This window comes from Chiloscyllium plagiosum, chromosome 7 (assembly GCF_004010195.1).
Source record: "Chiloscyllium plagiosum isolate BGI_BamShark_2017 chromosome 7, ASM401019v2, whole genome shotgun sequence".
Taxonomy (NCBI): domain Eukaryota; kingdom Metazoa; phylum Chordata; class Chondrichthyes; order Orectolobiformes; family Hemiscylliidae; genus Chiloscyllium; species Chiloscyllium plagiosum.
The window spans coordinates 58,280,132-58,299,323 of NC_057716.1; the positions used below are offsets into that span (position 1 = coordinate 58,280,132).

Here is a 19,192-nt window from a genome sequence, read left to right on the forward strand (position 1 = left end):
GGACAAGTCATGGGGGCAGTGCTGAGCTGGAAGTTTGGAACTGGGGTGAGGTGGGGGAAGGGGAAATGAGGGAGCTGTTGAAGTCCACATTGATGCCCTGGGGTTGAAGTGTTCCGAGGCGGAAGATGAGGCGTTCTTCCTCCAGGCGTCTGGTGGTGAGGGAGCGGCGGTGAAGGAGGCCCAGGACCTCCATGTCCTCGGCAGAGTGGGAGGGAGAAATTGTTAACGGTGAGGACCAGTTCGGCCAAACGATTGAGTGTGTCAGTGAAAGGGTACTGTTGGGGACATTGGGAGAGGAAAAAATGGAGGGCATGGAGGCCCTGGTCATGGCGGATGTAGGTGTAGAGGGATTAGATATCCATAGTGAAGATGAGGCGTTGGGGGCCGGGGAAACGGAAGTCTTGGAGGAGGTGGAGGGCGTGGATGTGTCTCAAACGTATGTGGGGAGTTCCTGGACTGGGGGGGGTGGGGGGGAAGGGAATAGAGCAGTGTCGAGGTAGGTAGAAAGGAGTTCAGTGGGGCAGGAGCATGCTGAGACAATGGGTCGGCCAGGGTGGTCAGGCTTGTGGATCTTGGGAAGGAGTTAGAACCATGCAGTGCGGGCTTCCCGGACTATGAGGTTAGAAGCTGTGGGTGGGAGATCTCCTGAGGTGATGAGGTTCTGTGTGGTCTGGGAGATGATGGTTTGGTGATGGGAGGTGGGGTCATGGTCAAGGGGGCGGTAGGAAGAGGTGTCCTCGAGTTGGCGTTTGGCTTCAGTGGCGTAGAGGTCAGTGCGCCAGACTACCACTGCGCCCCCTTTATCTGCTGGCTTGATGGTGTGGTCGGGTTTGGAGCAGAGGGAGTGGAGATCTGCGCGTTGAGGGTGAGGTGTTGGAGTGGAGGAGGGGGGTAGATAGGTTGAGGCGGTTAATGTCCCGGCGGCAGTTGGAAATGAAGAGATTGAGGGGAGGTAATAGGCCAGTGCGGGGTGCCAGGTGGATGCAGTTGGAGGTGGGCGAAGGGGTCCTCGGAAGGTGGGCGGGATTCTTGATTGTGAAAGTAAGCTCTGAGGCGGAGGCGGTGGAAGAAGTGTTCGACGTCACGGCGTGTATTAAATTCATTGATGCGTGGACGGAGGGGGATGAAGGTGAGTCCTTTGAGGACTGATCGTTTGCCCTCAGTGAGGGGGAGTTCTGGAGGCATGGTGAAAACTCGGCAGGGCTGTGAGCTGGGATCTGGTATGGGTGTGGAGCTGGGAGTGGGGGCGGAACCGGTAACTGGAGTGGGTGTGATGGTGGGGGGAATGGGGGTGAGTCATGAGCAGGGCTGGTGTTCCCCTCAGGGTTCTGGGGGCCGGGAATGGGGACAGTGGGATCTGTGGGGGGCGTGTCAGCAGAATGCAGGTGTGGTGTTGGTGGGGGTGGAAGTGGTGGCAGACACGGCAGTAGGGGTGGCAGACGTTGCTGAGCGTGTGACATCATTGATGCTGTGAGGGGTGGAAGTGATGTCACGTGTGATGCATGAGGAATTGAGGGGTGGAAGTGGTTGTGGGAGTGGCCATGATGGGGGTGGAAGTGACCTGATCAATTAGCATGGGGGTGGCAGCTGTACCAGCCGCATGGCCAATGGTGTCCGAGCAGTTCCAGAGGCTGGGGAAATCTTCTGGAATGTTTGAGGAGCGCTGGTTATGGAGGTGGGTAGATAAAAGTTTGTTGTACTTAGTTTTTGATGTTTGAGATGGAGTTGAAATACTGTTTGTTGAGATTATGAATTCTACTGAGGATGTAGTACAGAGTGGGTCCTTTGCAATTCTGAGAGAATGTGGCCCTCAGCTGAGGCAGGGCTGACTGTAGAGAGGTTAGGTGCCAGCGCATTGCTGCAAGCGTGGAGCGGAGGATCTTGAAGGAGAACCGTTGCTGGTGTTTTTGAATCTGTAGTCTGTACTGTTTGTCCTGTTCGGGTCCGAACTCTACTGGTTTAAAGGTGGTCCGGAGTCCGCGTGGGATGAGTTGGTTATGGAGGCAGGCACTGAGGAAGCAAATGTGGCTGTGGTTGCGAGTTTCTTTCAGGACATGGTTGAAGAGCTTCAGGGCAGAGGAAATGACCTGGGAGTTGCAGTGGGAGAGGGACTCCCTGAGATTCTTGTGGAGAGAGGAGGAAAACCTCTTCAAGGCAGGCATCCTTGCAAGAGGATTCGCAGGAGGGTTAAAATCAACGAGGTAAAAACAATGACTGCAGATGCTGGAAACCAGATTCTGGATTAGTGGTGCTGGGCTCCGCCAACTCGGACACCTCTTCCTACCGCCCCCTCGACCATGACCCCACCCCCCCATCACCAAACCATCATCTCCCAGACCATACAGAACCTCATCAACTTAGGAGATCTCCCACCCACAGCTTCCAACCTCATAGTCTGGGAACCTCGCACTGCCCGGTTCTACTTCCTTCCCAAGATCCACAAGCATGACCACCCTGGCCGACCCATTGTCTCAGCATGCTCCTGCCCCACTGAACTNCCTTGGCCGACCCTTGTCTCAGCATGCTCCTGCCCCACTGAACTTATCTCTACCTACCTCGACACTGTCCTATCCCCCCTAGTCCAGGAACTCCCCACATACGTTCGAGACACCACCCACGCCCTCCACCTCCTCCAAGACTTCCGTTTCCCCGGCCCCCAACGCCTCATCTTCACCATGGATATCCAATCCTTCTACACCTCCATCCGCCATGACCAGGGCCTCCAAGCCCTCCGTTTTTTCCTCTCTCTACGTCCCCAACAGTACCCTTCCACCGACACACTCATTCGTTTGGCCGAACTGGTCCTCACCGTTAACAATTTCTCCTTCGAATCCTCCCACTTCCTCCAGACCAAAGGGGTAGACATGGGCACACATGGGCCCCTGCTATGCTGGTCTCTTTGGCTACGTAGAACAGTCAATCTTCCGTAATTACACCAGCACCACTCCCCACCTCTTCCTCCACTACATTGATGACTGCATTGGCGCCACCTCGTGCTCCCGTGAGGAGGTTGAGCAATTATCAACTTCACCAACACATTCCACCCTGACCTTAAATTTACCTGGACCATCTCTGACACCTCCCTCCCCTTCCTGGACCTTTCCAAATCCTGCATGACGACCGACTTGACACTGACATTTTTTTTACAAACCCACCGACTCCCACAGCTACCTGGATTACACCTGTTCCCACCCTACCTCTTGCAAAAATGCCATCCCGTATTCCCAATTCCTCCGCTGTATCTGCTCCCAGGAGGACCTGTTCCACCACAGAACACACCAGACTGCCTCCTTCTTTAGAGACCGCAATTTCCCTTCACACGTGGTTAAAGATGCCCTCCAACGCATCTCGTCCACATCCCGCACCTCCACCCTCAGATCCCACCCCTCCAACCGTAACAAGGACAGAACGCCCCTGGTGCTCACCTTCCACCTACCAACCTTCGCATAAACCAAATCATCCGCCGACATTTCCGCCACCTCGAAAGACCCCACCACTAGGGATATATTTCCCTCTCTACCCCTTTCCGCCTTCCGCAAAGACCGTTCCCTCTGTGACTACCTGGTCAGGTCCACGCCCTCCTACAACCCACTCTCCTGACACCTTCCCCTGCCACTGCAGGAATTGTAAAACCTGCGCTCACACCACATCACTCACCTCCATCCCAGGCCCTAAAGGAGCCTTCCATATCCTTCAAAGGTTTACCTACACATCCACTAATATCATTTATTGTATCAACCACACCGTCCTGTGGCCCAACATTTCAACTCCCCCTCCCACTCTGGCGAGGACATGGAGGCCCTGGGCCTCCTTCACCGCCGCTCCCTCACCACCAGACGCCTGGTGGAAGAACGCCTCATCTTCTGCCTCGGAACACTTCAATCCCAGGGCATCAATGTGGACTTCAACAGTTTCCTCATTTCCCCTTCCTCCACCTCACCCTAGTTCCAAACTTACAGCTCAGCACTGTCCCCATGACTTGTCCTACCTGCCTATCTTCTTGTCCACCTATCCACTCCACCCTCCTCCTTGACCTATCACCTTCATCCCCTCCCCCACTCACCTATTGTACTCTATGCTACTTTTTCCCCACCCCCACCCTCCTCTAGCTTATCTCTCCACCCTTCAGGCTCTCTGCCTTTATTCCTGATGAAGGGCTTTTTCCCGAAACGCGATTTTACTGCTCGCATGATGCCTGAACAGCAGTGCTCTTCCAGCACCACTAATCCAGAATCTGGTTTCCAGCATCTGCAGTCATTGTTTTTACCTAGCCAGTGATGCCCTCCTCCTGTGAATGAATTTGATTCTGCACAGACTAAAACTGTGCTCAAGGAACCTATTCCCTGAACAACTCTGGAAAGTGCATTTTTTTTCGAGGACTAAATTTATTTCTGACCCAGTCAGGTTGCCTTAAAAACTTAATCTCTGGTTTTCTGAAATTAAATTGAAATGAAAACAAGGCACCCATGTTTACTTTACCTGTTCACTCCACAGTATAATTATTTTGTCGCATTAATACTCGAGGTTTGCAATCATTTGCTCTTGGACGCTGGATCAGGTCACTGTTCTGGAAGGTCTCTGACGTTTTTTGTAAAAAAGAAATCACTTCAGAATTGTAGCCACTACACTCATACCAGTATTTTAAAATCTGATCTCCAAAATGATATCTATGCACCCTTTCTTTTTATGCTTTTCCTCCATCAGCCTTCACATGCCAGTATTGGGTATGGTACACCAGCTGGGGCTAAATTCACATTTTATATCACCTTAGCGTGACCTCTTGAAAACATATTTGCTTTGTTAATTCCTTTTCTCAAACTGCCCTTTTTTTGTACTGAAATACAAGATATATTTCTCTTGTCTTGTACCACTTGCAATATATCATTGCCTTGTTTTCTTTTTCACTCATGAACATGCTACTGCTCTTTTCTGCATTAAATATCAGCAATGTGTATGCTCATTCCACTAAACTTTACCTCTAACTTTATCATTATCCTCCTTGTTATGTTACTTCAGAATTAGTCAAATGTGATTTTTGAAATTGTACCCCTCAGTTGAAACCATTAATGTACCAAACTGAAGTTGGTTAAGTACTTGAAAGGAAGGAGCAGGAGATTGGGACTAACTGATTGCATTTTGAATGGGCTGTGCAGATTAGGGTGGACTAAATTTGCATATTATTCTGCTGTACCATTTTGTGGTTCTGCCTCCTTTGCTCCTGGCCCAGACATATGATCACCACATGGCTTCATATCTGAGTTCTTTCTAGCCCTTTTTATTCACCACATTTGCTCAAAGGAGCCCATTACTTGCAGCCTCAACAGCTCTGTCCCAGTTGTTGATCTCCATTTCCACTCCTGCCTTACCCACTGTTCTGAGTGATTTTAATATCAATACATTTTCCAGAACTAACTCCCACCTAAGTGTCTGTAATTTAAATTGGTTCAGGATTGTTTGTATATCTCAATGCACAAGCTATTTCTAACATAGTTGCATCTCTTCTGTTTGATAGAAAGAAACTGTGACATTAATCCCAAAATCTAAACATTTAGAGTATTTCAAAAGCTGGCCTTCAGAATGGACTGGTGGAAATTTTTCAGAAAATGCTTTTTGTTACCATGACAAACATGCATTTGTTGGACATGCGAATGTACATGTTGTAAAATTTTGGGAGTATAATTAAGTGAAATTTTTCTTTTTCTGCTTGCAGCTCAACTGAAAAGTCCTTCCACTGGAGACCAACAGGTATTAATTAGCAATGCATGATTTGTAGTCCTGTGTCTCATATATAATAAATAATTTTTCATACAAAATATCAGTAATTTTGGTATTTGTCACATAGCTCAAAAAATTATAATGATGAATGTGTCTAGTTTCAACTACAGGTAGTTGGATTTACTCCAAGGGCTGACCCAAGTCATTAAAAGTCACTGGGTATGCAGAGCAGTTAACAATCAGGCACACGGGTATTATAGGCTTCATTAATAAGGGCATAGGGTACAAGAGCAGGGGAACTTATAGCTGAAATTAAATACAACACTGGTTAGATCTCAGCTAGAATAATGTGTACAATCTTGGGCACCACACTTTAGGAAGATGTGAATGCGTTAGAGATTGCAAGAGTTTTGAGAATTATTCTGGAATGAAAACCTAGATTTTCCCTCCAGTTCGGGAACACTTCAGTGGACAGGGACATTCACTCTCAGATCTTCAGGTGACTGTCCTCCAAGGCGGACTTTGGGATACACAACAATGCAGAGTGACTGAGCAGAGACTGATAGGCAAGTTCTATACCCACGAAGATGGCCTTAACCAGGACTTGAGTTCATGTCACTGTACAGGTGACCCATTACACTGTATAGGCAAAAGTGAGGACTGCAGATGCTGGAGATCAGAGTTGAGCATGTGGTGCTGGAAAAGCACAGCAGGTCAGGCAGCATCTGAGGAACCGGAGAATTGACGTTTCAGGCATAAGTCATCAGGAATGAGGCTGGGAACTCTGGGGTGGAGAGATAAATGGGAGGGGGTGGGGCTGGGGGAAGGTAGCTGAGAGTGCATTGGTTGGATAGAGATTGAGGTAATGGTGATAGGTCAGAGAGGAAGGTGAAGTGGCTAGCTGGGAAGGAAGATGGACAGGTCATGAGGGTGGTGCTGAGTTGGAAGGTTGGGACTGGGATAAGCTGGGGGGGGGGAGGGGAAATGAAACTGGTGAAATCCACATTGCCATGGAGTTGGAGGATCCCAAGGCGGAAGATGGTGTTCTTCCTCCAGGCTTTGGGTGGTAAAGGAGTGGCAATGGAAGAGACCCAGGACCCGCGGAGTGGGAGGGGGAGTTGAAATGTTCGGCCACTGTACAGTGGGGTTGGTTGGTGCAGGTGTCCCAGAGATGTTCTCTGAAGCGCTCTCCCCAGTGTAGAGGAGACCACATTGGGAGCAACAGGGCAAATGACACATGGAAGTGCAGGTGAAACTTTGGATTTTGGAGGCTCCTTTGGGTCCTTGGACAGAGGTGAGCGGGGAGGTGTGGGTGCAGATTTCGCAATTCATGTGGTTGCAGGGGATGGTGCGAAAGGAGAGGGTGAGTTGTTGGGCAGCGTGGACCTGATGAGGTAATCAGAGGGAATGGTCTTTACGGAAAGCAGGTTGGGGTGAGGAGGGAAATGTATCTCTGGTAGGGTCCGTTTGTCAGTGGCAGAAATGACAGAGGATGATGTGATGTATGTGGAGGTTGGTGGAGTGGAAGGTGAGGACCGGGGGGTTCTGTCCTTGTTGTGGCTGTAGGTGTGGGATTTGAGGGCAGAGGTGCGGGAAGTGGATGAGATGTGCTGGAGGGTGTCACCAGTCACATGGGAGGGGAAGTTGCAGTCTTTTAAGAAGGAGGCTATCTTGTATGTGTTGTGCAACTGGGCCTCCTGGGAGCAGATATGGTGGAGGCTGAGGAATTGGGGATAAGGGATAGCGTTTTGCAGGAGATAGGGTGGGGAGGAGGTGTAATCCAGGTAGCTGTGGGAGTTGGTCGGTTTATAGAAAATGTTGGTGTTGAGTCGGTCACTGTTGATGGAGAGGTCTGGGAGGGAGGTATCAGAGATGGTCCAGGTGAATTTAAGGTCGGGGTGCAATGTGTTGAAGTTGATGAACTGTTCACCCTCCTTGTGGGAGCACGAGGTGGCGCCAATGCAGTCGTCAGTGTAGTGGAAGAAAAAGTGGGAAGTGGTGCCAGTGTAACTGCGGAAGATAGACTGTTCCACGTCGCTGACAAAGAGACCGGCATAGCTGGGACCCATGTGGGTGCCCAAGGCTACCCCTTTTGTCTGGAGGAAGTGGGTTAATTCGAAGGAGAAATTGTTGGGGGTGAGGACCAATTCAGCCAAATAAGTGTCAGTGGAAGGGTACTGGTGGGTACGTTGGGAGAGGAAGAAAGTGAGGGCTTGGAGGCCCTGATCATGGTGAATGGAGGTGTATAGGGACTAGACATCTGTGGTGACAATGAGGTGTTGGGGGCCAAGGAAACAAGCCTTGAAGGAGGTGGAGGACATGGGTGGTATGTGGGAAGCACCTGGACCGGGGGAATAGAATAGTATCGAGATATATGGAGATGAGAAGATGGGTCAGCTGGGGTAGTCAGGCTTGTGGATCTTGGGTAGGAGGTAGAAGTAGGCAGAGCGGGGTTCCCGAACAGAGGTTGGAAGCTGTAGGTGGGAGATCTCCTCCTGAGGTGACGAGGTTATGTACAATCTGGGAGATGATGGTTTGGTGATATGGGGGGGGTAAGGTCATGGCGGAGGTGTCTTCAAGTTGATGCTAGGCTTCAGCGGTGTAGAGGTCAGTGTGCCAAACTATCACTGCACCCTCCCCCCCCCCCCCCCCCCTCCCTGTCCGCTGGTTTGATGTTGGGGTTGGAGCCAAGGAAGTGGAAGGCTGTGTATTGATGGTTGAGAGGTTGGAGTGGGTGACCTGACCCCCTCCTGCCTCGCGCATGTGTGTCTATGGGGAGAATTTGCAGAATTGTACTTGCAGATACGTTTTGCTCAAAATGCGCACAATCTGCAGGCAGTTAATCTGTGACATTTTATAAATTCCTACTTTGGAAATAGAATGAGTCTGAGTCAAGGTTGGTATACATACAAACTCTGACTTCACACCTTTAATGCATTGTCTAAGCTGAGATGTCATTTTTTTTTAACAAAATCTTAAGATAGCTGGGAATGTGATGTCTTAACAGCTATCCAGATTTGTTCAATATATCGTATCAGTCGCATGGCACTATGATCTTGTGCTGTGTCTGATTCTGTGGCTGATGGAGTAGTGCTCCCAAAAGCTAGTACTTCCAAATAAACCTGTTGGACTATAACCTGGTGTTCTGTGATTTTTTTTTTTTATTTAGCTTCATATGCTATGCAAGTCTATGGTAAATATCACTAAAATGATACATCCTGATTGTTTTCTCAGTCAAACTTAATTATAATTGTCAACATGAAACCGAATAAACTTGCCATCCACTGTCCTGCCCAACAGAGTACAGCTCATTCAACATGCCTCTTGCTGTGCTCCCCTCCCCCATTTTTTTGTAACCATGCATCAGTCCATCTTCCCTTCCAAATTGTGTTTGTGCCCTGAAGACATCCATGAGCATCTCTGGTTGTAAAATATTGTGCTTCCATCAGTTTTCCTCCCCATCAGCATTTTCTGCTCATTTCAAGCTGTGGATTCAAACCTCCCTCTCCTGTTATAAATCTATGAAGTGTAAAAGATGTGATAACAGGTAATTTGCATAGTAATGATCTGTGCATAGTTGGCATGGATTTGTGAATGAGAAATTTGTGCTTGCCAAACCTACTTTAATTTAAGGATGTTACTCATGAGCATTATAATTTCTGTCCATGTATTCTAAATTTGCGTACTAACCTTTTTTGGGGTTGCTATATCAAAAGCCATTTGGAAGTCCCATGTATACTGCATCCACTGACATGACTGCTTCTTCGATCTCTGAATATGAGGGACCTACATTTGCCTCTGGCAAATGTTTGCTTTTTACATATCTGTATAAAGTTGTACAGTCCTTTTTTTTTTTTTTACTAATTTGCTTTTGTTGTGTTTAGCATTTCTTGGTCCCTATTTGCTGTATTCTAAAATCCTCTCTGGTTAATTACTGTTCCTGGCAACTTTATATGCCTTTCATTTTCATAGAATCCTAGGACAGAACAGTGCAGAAAGAGGCCATTTTGTCCAGGTCCATGTTGACCCTCTGAAAAGCATCCCACCAAAATCCAGACCACCTCTCCCCATAACGCTGCATTTATCATGGCTAGTCTACCTTGCCTGCACATTCCTGGATACTACAAGGCAATTTAGCAATTCATCTTTATATGATTGTTGACAGAAGTTTTGGTGTTTTTTGCTTTGGACAAATAATTGATGTACACTGTATAGTAATTTTTGAAGATTATCCATTGTTTATATACCATCATACCTTATAACGTATAATCCCAATTTGCCCATCAAGTTGTCCCTTGAAATTTAATTTCCTTTGTTCAACTTTTAGCACCATTTTCATTTGTATGGAAGAAAAAGTCAAGTGTAAAATACTTGACCAAAGAAGGGCTAACTTCAGTGCTTTGGTTAGAGATCATTGCCCAGGTAGATTGGAATCAAGCCACTAAAACATAATTGAACAATGGGATTTCTTCAAAAGGAGATAATTCTGGTATATTCCATTTTATTAAGAGGAGGGCGGATGGACATCCAAAGCTATAGTGTCCTTTTAAAACTAAAGATAATTTGCCTAAAATGAAACTGAGAAAGGTTTATAATTATTGTCATTGCTCATAATGGAGGAACAAACCACAGAGGAGATCGAAAATAGGAATTAAGGGCAAAGAATATGACTTGAGTAATGAAATAGATGTATAGTACGGAAACGCCCTTTGATCCAACTCATCCATGTCAACCAGACATTCTAATCTAATCCCATTTGCCAACACTTGGTCCATATACCTGTAGACCCTTCCTATTCATATACCCATCCAAATGCCTTTTAAATATTGTAATTGTACCAGCCTCCTCCCACCTCTGGCAGCTCATTCCATGCACAGACCACCCTTTGCATGAAAAGTTACCCCTTAGGTTCCTTTTTAAATGTTTCCCCCCACCCCTCCCCCTAAACCTATGCCTTCTAGTTCTGGACTCCCTCACCCCAGGGAAAAGATCTTGTCTATTTACCCTTGTCCCTTATGATTTTATAAATCTCTACAAGGTCACCCCTCAGCCTCTGACATTCCAGGGAAATTAGCCCCAGCCTATTCGGCTTTTCCCTATAGCTCAAACCCTTCAACCCTGGCAACATCCTTGTAAATCTTGTCTGAACCCTTTCAAGTTTCACAACAACTTTCCGATAGGAAGGAGACCAGAATTGCATGCAATATTCCAACAGTGGCTTAAGCAATGTCCTGTACAGCCGCAACATGACCTCCAACTCCTGTGCTCAATACTCTGACCAATAAAGGAAAGCATACCAAAAGCTGCCTTCATTACCCTACCTACCTGCGACTCCACTTTCAAGGTCTCTTTGTTCAGCGACACTCCCCAGGGCCTTATCATTAAGCGAATATGTCCTGCCCTGATTTGCCTTTCCAGAATGCAGCACCTCACTTGCCTAAATTTAACTCCATTTGCCACTCCTTGACCCATTTGGCTCATCTGATCAAGAACCCATTGTACTCTGAGGCAACGTTCTCCACTGTCCAGTACACCACCTCCAATTTTGTTGTAATCTGCAAACTTACTAACTCTACCTCCATGTTCACTTCCAAATCGTTTTTATATAAATGAAAAGTAATGGACTCGGCACCGATCCTTGTAGCATACCTCTGGTCACAGTCCTCCAGTCTGAAAAGCAACCCTCCACCACCACCCTGTCTTCTACCTTTTTGAGCTGGTTCTGTATCCAAATGGCTAGTTGTCCCTGTATTCCATGAGATCTAACCTTGCTAACGAGCTTACCATGTGGGACCTTGTCAAATGCCTTACTGAAGTCCATATAGATCGCATCCACTGCTCTGCGCTCATCAATCCTCTTCGTTACAACTTCAAAGAACCCAATCAAGTTAGTGTGACATGATTTCCCGCGCACAAAGCTATGTTGACTATCCGTAATCAATCCTTGCTTTTCCAAATACATGTACGTCCTGTTCCTCAGATTCCCTTCAATTAACCCACCACCAATGTCAGGCTCACTGATTTATAGTTCCCTGACTTGTCCTTACCACCCTTCTTAAACAGTAGCACCAGGTTAGCCAACCTCCCAGTTTTCTGGCACCTCCCCTGTGACAATCAATGATACAAATATCTCAGCATGGGGCCTAGCAATCACTTCCCTAGCTTACCACAGAGTTCTAGGGTACACTTGATCAGGTCCTGGGGATTTATCCACTTTTATGCATTTCAAGACATCCAGCACCACCTCTAATAAGGACATTTTTCAAGGTGTCACCATCTTTTCCCCACATTCTATATGATCCATGTCCTTCCCACAGTAAACAGTGATGCATAAGACTCATTTAGTATCGCTCCCATCTCTAGCAGTTCCACACACCGGCTGCCTTGCTGACCTTTTGAGGGGTCCTATTCTCTCCCTAAGTTACCTTTGGTCCTTAATGTATTTATAAAATCCCTTTGGATTCTCCTTAACTGTATTTGCCAAAGCTATCTCATGTCCCTTTTTTGTCCTCCTGATTTCCTCCTTAAGTATACTCCTGCCTTTGTACTCTAAGGATTGACTCAATCTATCCTGTCTATACCTGGCATATACTTTTTCTTAACCAAAACCTCAATTTCTTTAGTCATCCAGCATTCCCTACACCTTTCACCCTAACAGGAATATACTGTCTCTGGACTCTTCTCATTTCTGACTGTTTTCCATTTTCCAACCATCCCTTTACCTGCAAACATCCGCCCCAATCAACTTCTGAAAGTTCTTGCCCAATACCGTCAAAATTGGCCTTGCTCCAATTTAGAACTTCATCTTTTAGATCCAGTCTATCCTTCATGGCTATCTAAATGAAAAGGAATCTTAAAAGGGAAGTCTTTATGAATGCAGAGTAAAAAGTAAATGAAGAAGATATCAAGATAATTAAGAATCAGAATTCATGTCCAGGTACAATGTTTCAAACCTTCCTCGATATACAGTTACTGCCAGAAAACTCCAAGGTTACAGATATTGGACTGTTGGTAAAGGGGAAAGGGCTGAAGGTAACCAAAATACCTAAATGTCAATACTGGGAAACTTTGGACAGAATTTTGTGCAACCCACCATGTGGGTTTGTGACCTGAAGATAGTGAGGCAACAAACCTGCATCATTGTAGCAGAAAGCTAATTTGAAAGAGCTAAGAAGGCAATTAATGATTTGCCTGCTGATGAATGGAATTAGTTGTTCCTTTTGGCAATTTGAGCAACTGGGCAGCAGGGAACACAGGCTGTCTGATTCCCAACAAGTGGAAGTTCAGTGTTGAAGCAGCTGATTTTCATTAAGGTGGGAGAGGGAGTTGTATTGGAACAATTGGAGGGGCAGAATGTAAGGTAGCAACCAGTGAACTTTTGTCAATTTAAACTCCATACACCTGATGTCATTGACATCGGAGCCAGAGTTTTTTGTGAAATCAAATACCACAGGAATGAACCAAGAGTAGCAAAACTTAAAATTTTTTAAATATAATCACCGATCATTGTTCCAATACCCCAGTGTAAAGCAACACTGTTTGTTGAACAGAGTTTATAAATCTGCCTTCCTTTCTTAATGAAAATCACAATGTTGTACATACAAGCTCAGCAGCTAAGGGAAACATCTGACACCAGAAGCAGCATGATCTGTGAAATCTACAAAAGGGCCCGAACCTGAGGTCTTTAACTTTCTCAAGTTGGCCATTACTTGATTCTAGTCTGAGTCTTTCCCACCCATTTGAAAACTTTTGTTGACTTGCAGGTCCATCAGCTTGGAACTCCGTCTTCTGAATCCAATTCAGCCCATGTAATCTGGAACATTTTAATTGTTAATTCAGCTTCAAGTGTAGTTAAAAGTGACGAGATACTCAGCTTGTTAAAAACTGGAACAGTCGGGCACAAAGGTTATTTTTATTGGTTAAAAATTGCAACATAAAACCTGGTAACCTATAACTTGGGTAAAAGTCTTGCTGGTTGTTCGAGCTAAAATTGTACACACCAGGAGTTCATTGTTTCCTTATCTGTACATCACTGGTCATAACCTTGACAATAAGATGCAGAGCTGGGCTGAGGTGGTAAATGGAGGTTAATGTGGAAAAGTATGAGGTAGTTCACTTTGGAAGAAGTAACAGGAATGCAGAGTACTGAGTTAATAGTAAAATTCTTGGCAGTGTAGATGAACAGAGATCTGTGTCCAGGTGCATAAATCTCTGAAAGTTAGCGCCCAGGTTGATAGGGTTGTTAGAAGGCGTATGGTGTGTTGGCATTTATCGTAGGGGGATTGAGTTTCGGAGCCACGAGATCATGCTTCAGCTGTACAAGATACTGGTAAGGCTGCACCTGGAGTATTGCGTACATTTCTGGTCACCACACAATAGGAAGAATGAGGAAGCTTTGGAAAGGGTTCAGAGGAGATTACTAGGATGTTGCCTACTATGGAAGGAAGGTCTTACAAGCACAGGCTGAGGGAACTGAGGCTGTTTTTGTTGGAGAAATGATGATTCAGAAGTGACTTAATTGAGTCGTATAAGATAATCAGAGGATGAGATAGGGTGGACAGTGAGAGCCTTTTTCCTCGAATGGTAAAGGCTAACACGAGGGGACATGGCTTTACCTTAAGGGGTGTTAGATTTAGGATAGATATCAGGGGTAGTTTCCTTACTCAGTAGTAGGGGCACGGCGTGGCTTGCCTGCAATAGTAGTAGACTTGCCAACATTATGGGCATTTAAATGCGCATCGAACATAGATATGGACAGTAATGGAATGGTGTAAGTTAGATGGGCATCAGATTAATTTCACAGGTTGACGCAACATCAAAGGCTGAAGGGCCTGTACTGCCCTGTAACATTGTGTTCTAATACTTGGAATAGTCCTGAATGCCTCTGCCTCTGAAGATGCTCTCATTTATTGTAAAATGAGATTATTCACCTGAATGTCCTTCATTGAAGGAAATCTGTTATCGTTCTTAGTTTGATTTGATAATGCCTGATCCATAAAGATATAGTTGACTCTTAACTGCTGTCAAGGACAATTGGGGATAGTCCACAATGCTGAGCTTACCAGCAACTTCTGTTTACCATAAATCAGAACTTTGATATGTTATTTGAAGCTGGTCATTTCCACCTGGTGATCTACAAGACCATAAGACATCTGTTACAAATCACACAACACCAAGTTATAGTCCAACAGGTTTAATTGGAAGCACTAGCTTTCTGAGCACAGCTCCTTCAGGTGGTTGTGGAGCACACAATTGTAAGACACAGAATTTAGAGCAAAAGTTTACAGTGTGATGTAACTGAAATTATACTTTGAAAAATACCTTGATTGTTTGTTGAGTCTCTCATCTGTTAGAATGACCATGATAGTTTCACTTCTTTCATATGTAAATCACAATGTTTTTTAAAAGGTACATTCTCAGGTTAACTGTAACAATTGGTATCAGCCCAGATAAGATGTTGAGATGTTCAAGGTGTTAGCCCCCTGTGTTCCCTGTCTGTGCCATAATGTTTAGACTGATTCAAATCTAAAAGGTGCATTAAGAGTCTTACGTGGATTCATGCAGTTTTTGAGCAAAGTACAACGTACATCTGCAAGGGGTTGCTAACACAGATGAAAGACTTAACAAACAAGGTACTTTTCAATGTATAATTTCAGTTACATCACACTGTAAACTTTTGCTATAAATTCTGTCTCACTGTTGTGCACTCCACAACCACCTGATGAAGGAACAGCACTCCAAAAGCTAGTGCTTCCAATTAAACATGTTGGACTATAGCCAGGTGTTGTGTGATTTGTAACTTTGAGGAGAAAGTGAGGTCTGCAGATGCTGGAGATCAGAGCTGGAAATGTGTTGCTGGAAAAGCGCAGCAGGTCAGGCAGCATCCAGGGAACAGGAGAATCGACGTTTCGGGCATAAGCCCTTCTTCAGGAATGAGGAACGTTTGTCCAGCAGGCTAAGATAAAAGGTAGGGGGGAGGGACTTGGGGGAGGGGCGTCGGAAATGTGATAGGTGGAAAGAGGTCAAGGTGAGGGTGATAGGTCAGACTGGGGTGGGGGCGGAGAGGTCGGGAAGAAGATCTCAGGTTAGGAAGGCGGTGCTGAATTTGATGGATTTGACTGAGACAGGGTGGGGGCGAGGGGAAATGAGGAAACTGGTGAAATCTGAGTTCATCCTTTGTCCATGATTTGTAACTTTGTATACCCCAGTCCAACACTGCATCTCCAAATCATAAGACATCTGAGCAGAAATTATGCCATTTGGCCCATGGAGTCTGCTCCTCCATTCAATCAAGTTTGATAAGTTTCTCGACCCCATTCTCCTGCTTACTCAAGAACCCAAGGGTTACAGGGAGAATCAAGGGGCTCATGTATCTATGTTAAATATACTCAGTGGCCTGACCTCCACAGTCTTCTGTGGCAATGAATGCCATAGATTTACCACTCTGGCTGAGAGAGTTTCTCATTTTCTCCATTCTAAAATGTTTTCCCTTTACGCTAAGGCTCTGCCTTCTGCTTTGTGTCTCCCACCAATGGAAACATCTTCACAACATCTACGTTGTCCAGGCGATTCAGTATTCTATATGTTACAATTATATCTCCCTTCATCCTTCTAAACTCCATTAAATATAGACAGAGTCTTCAAACATTCCTCATATGTTAACCTTTCCATTCCTGGGACCTTTCTCGTGAACCTCCTCTGAACATGCTCCAGGGCTAGTACATCCTTCCTGAGATTTTGTGCACAGTTTTGGGCCCAATACTCCAAATATGGTCTGACCAGAGTTTTATCGAGCCTCAGAAATATATCCCTGCTTTTGTATTCAAGTCCTCTCATGCCATAATTGCATTTGCTTTCCGAACAGTACTCAGCATGCAAGTTTACCTTGAGAGAATCCTAAACAAAAAGTCCCAAAACACTCTGCACTTCAGACTTATGAATTTTCTTTCCATTTAGAAAATAGTTTGAAAATCACAACACCAGGTTATAGTTGAACAGGTTTATTTGGAAGTACAGCTTTCACAGCACTGCTCCTTTGTCAGGTAGATATTAAATCTTGTACTTCCAAATAAACCTGTTCAACTATAACCTGGGGTTGTGATTTTTAATTTTGTCCACCCCAGTCAAGCACTGGCACCTCTACATAATTAAGAAAATAGTCCATGCTTCTCCTCTTCCTACCAGCACTTTTCCATGTTGTACTCCATCTGCCAGTTCTTTGACCATTGTTCTAACCTGTCCAAATCTTTCTACAGCCTCTCCACTACCTCAATGCTACTTGATCCTCTACCTATCTTTATATTCTCTGCAAACTTAGCCAAAATGCCCTCAGTTCCTACATCTAGATCGTTAATGTATGAAGTGAAACGTTGTGGAACATCACTTGTCACTGGCTGCCATTCTGAGAAATACACTTTTAACTCTACCATCTTTCTGACGGACAACCAAGCTTCTATCCATGCTCGACCCTTGCTTCTAACTTCATGGATCCTTTTCTTACTCAGCCTCCTGTGTGCCATCTTGTCAAAGGCTGCTGTGAAGTCCAGGTAGTTAACATCCATTGGTTATATTTGGTCTGACCTGCTCATCACTTCATGTCAGATGTACAGCACAGAAACGGACCCTTCGTTCCAACTCATCAATGCTGACCAGATATCCCAACCCAATCTAGTTGCAGCTGACAGGACTTGGCCATATCCCTCCAAACCCTTCCTATTCATATACCCACCCAGGTGCCTCTTAAATGTTGTAATTGTACTAGCCTCCACCACTTCCTCTGGTAACTCATTCCATACAAGTACCACCCTGTGAGTGAAAACATTGCCCCTTTTATATCTTTCCCCTCTCACCCTAAACCTATGCCCTCTAGTTCTGGACTCCCCGACCACAGGGAAAAGACTGTCTATTTATCCTATCCGTGCCCCTCATAATTTTATAAACCTCTATAAAGTCACCCTTCAACCTCCGACACTCCAGGAAAAACCGCCCCAGCCTATTCAGCCTCTGCCTATAGATCAAATCCTCCAACCCTGGCAACAACATTGTAAATCTTTTCTGAACCCTTTCAAGTTTCACAACATCTTTCCGATAGGAAGGAGACCAGAATTGCACGCAGTATTCCAACAGTGGCCTAATCAGTGTCCTGTACAGCCACAACATGACCTCCCAACTCCTGTACACAGTGCTTTCCTTTATTGGTCAGAGTACTATCAAACGCCAGCTTCACTATCCTATCTACCTGCGACTTCACTTTCAAGGAGCTATGAATCTGCACCCCAAGGTCTTTGTTCAGCAACACTCCCTAGGACCTTACCATTAAGTGTATCAGTCCTGCTAAGATTTGCTTTCCCAAAATGCAGCACCTCACATTTATCTAAATTAAACTCCATCTGCCACTTCTCAGCCCATTGGCCCATCTGGTCAAGATCCCGTTGTAATCTGAGGTAGCCTTCTTTGCTGTCCACGACACCTCCAATTTTGGTGTCCTCTGCAAAACTACTAATTATACCTCTTATGCTCACATCCAAATCATTTATATAAATGAGAAAAAGTAGAGGACCCAGCACCAATCCTTGTGGCACTCCACTGGTCACAGGGCTCCAGTCTGAAAAACAACCCTCTACCACCACCACCCTCTGTCTTCTACCTTTTGAGCCAGTTCTGTATTCAAATGGCTAGTTCTCCCTGCATTCCATGAGATCGAACTTTACTAATCAGTCTCCCATGGTGAACCTTGTTGAATGCTTTACTGAAGTCCCTATCTATCACATCTACCGCTCTGTCCTCATCAATCCTCTTTGTTAATACTTCAAAACCCGATCAAGTTTGTGAGACATGATTTCCCATGCACAAAGCCATGTTGACCATGTCCTTTTCCACAGTAAATACTGATGCAAAATATTCGGTTAGTATCTCCCCCATCTCCTATGCTTCCACGCCAAGGCTACCTTGCTGATCTTTGAGAGCCCTATTTTCTCCCTAGTTACCTTTTTGTCCTTCATGTATTTGTAAAAATCCTTTGGATTCTCCTTAACTCTATTTGCCAAAGCTATCTCATGTCCCCTTTTTGCCCTCCTGATTTCTCACTGAAGTATATTCCTACTGCCTTTCTCCTCTCAGGATTCTAAGGATTCTCCTTTAAGTACCCTTCCACCGACACCCTCCTTCGACTGACTGAACTGGTCCTCACCTTGAACAACTTCTCTTTCCAATCCTCCCACTTCCTCCAAACCAAAGGAGTAGCCATGGGCACCCGCATGGGCCCCAGCTATGCCTGCCTCTTCGTAGGATATGTGGAACAATCCATCTTCCGCAACTACACTGGCCCCACCCCCCACCTTTTCCTCCGCTACACCGATGACTGTATCGGCGCCGCCTCGTGCTACCACGAGGAGGTTGAACAGTTCATCCACTTCACCAACACCTTCCACCCCGACCTCAAATTCACCAGGACAGTCTCAGATTCCTCCCTCCTCTT

At 45.6% G+C, this 19,192-nt stretch overlaps 1 protein-coding gene across 3 annotated transcripts in view; it reads left to right on the top strand.

Moving 5' to 3' along the window:
* Window positions 1-19,192, top strand: part of pkp4 (plakophilin 4) — a 236,229-nt gene that overhangs the window by 68,741 nt on the left and 148,296 nt on the right. For all 3 annotated transcript variants that reach the window (XM_043693802.1, XM_043693805.1, XM_043693804.1), the window contains exon 4: window positions 5,711-5,745. In XM_043693802.1, the coding sequence (XP_043549737.1) occupies window positions 5,711-5,745 (35 nt within the window). The remainder of the gene's footprint in view (window positions 1-5,710; window positions 5,746-19,192) is intronic.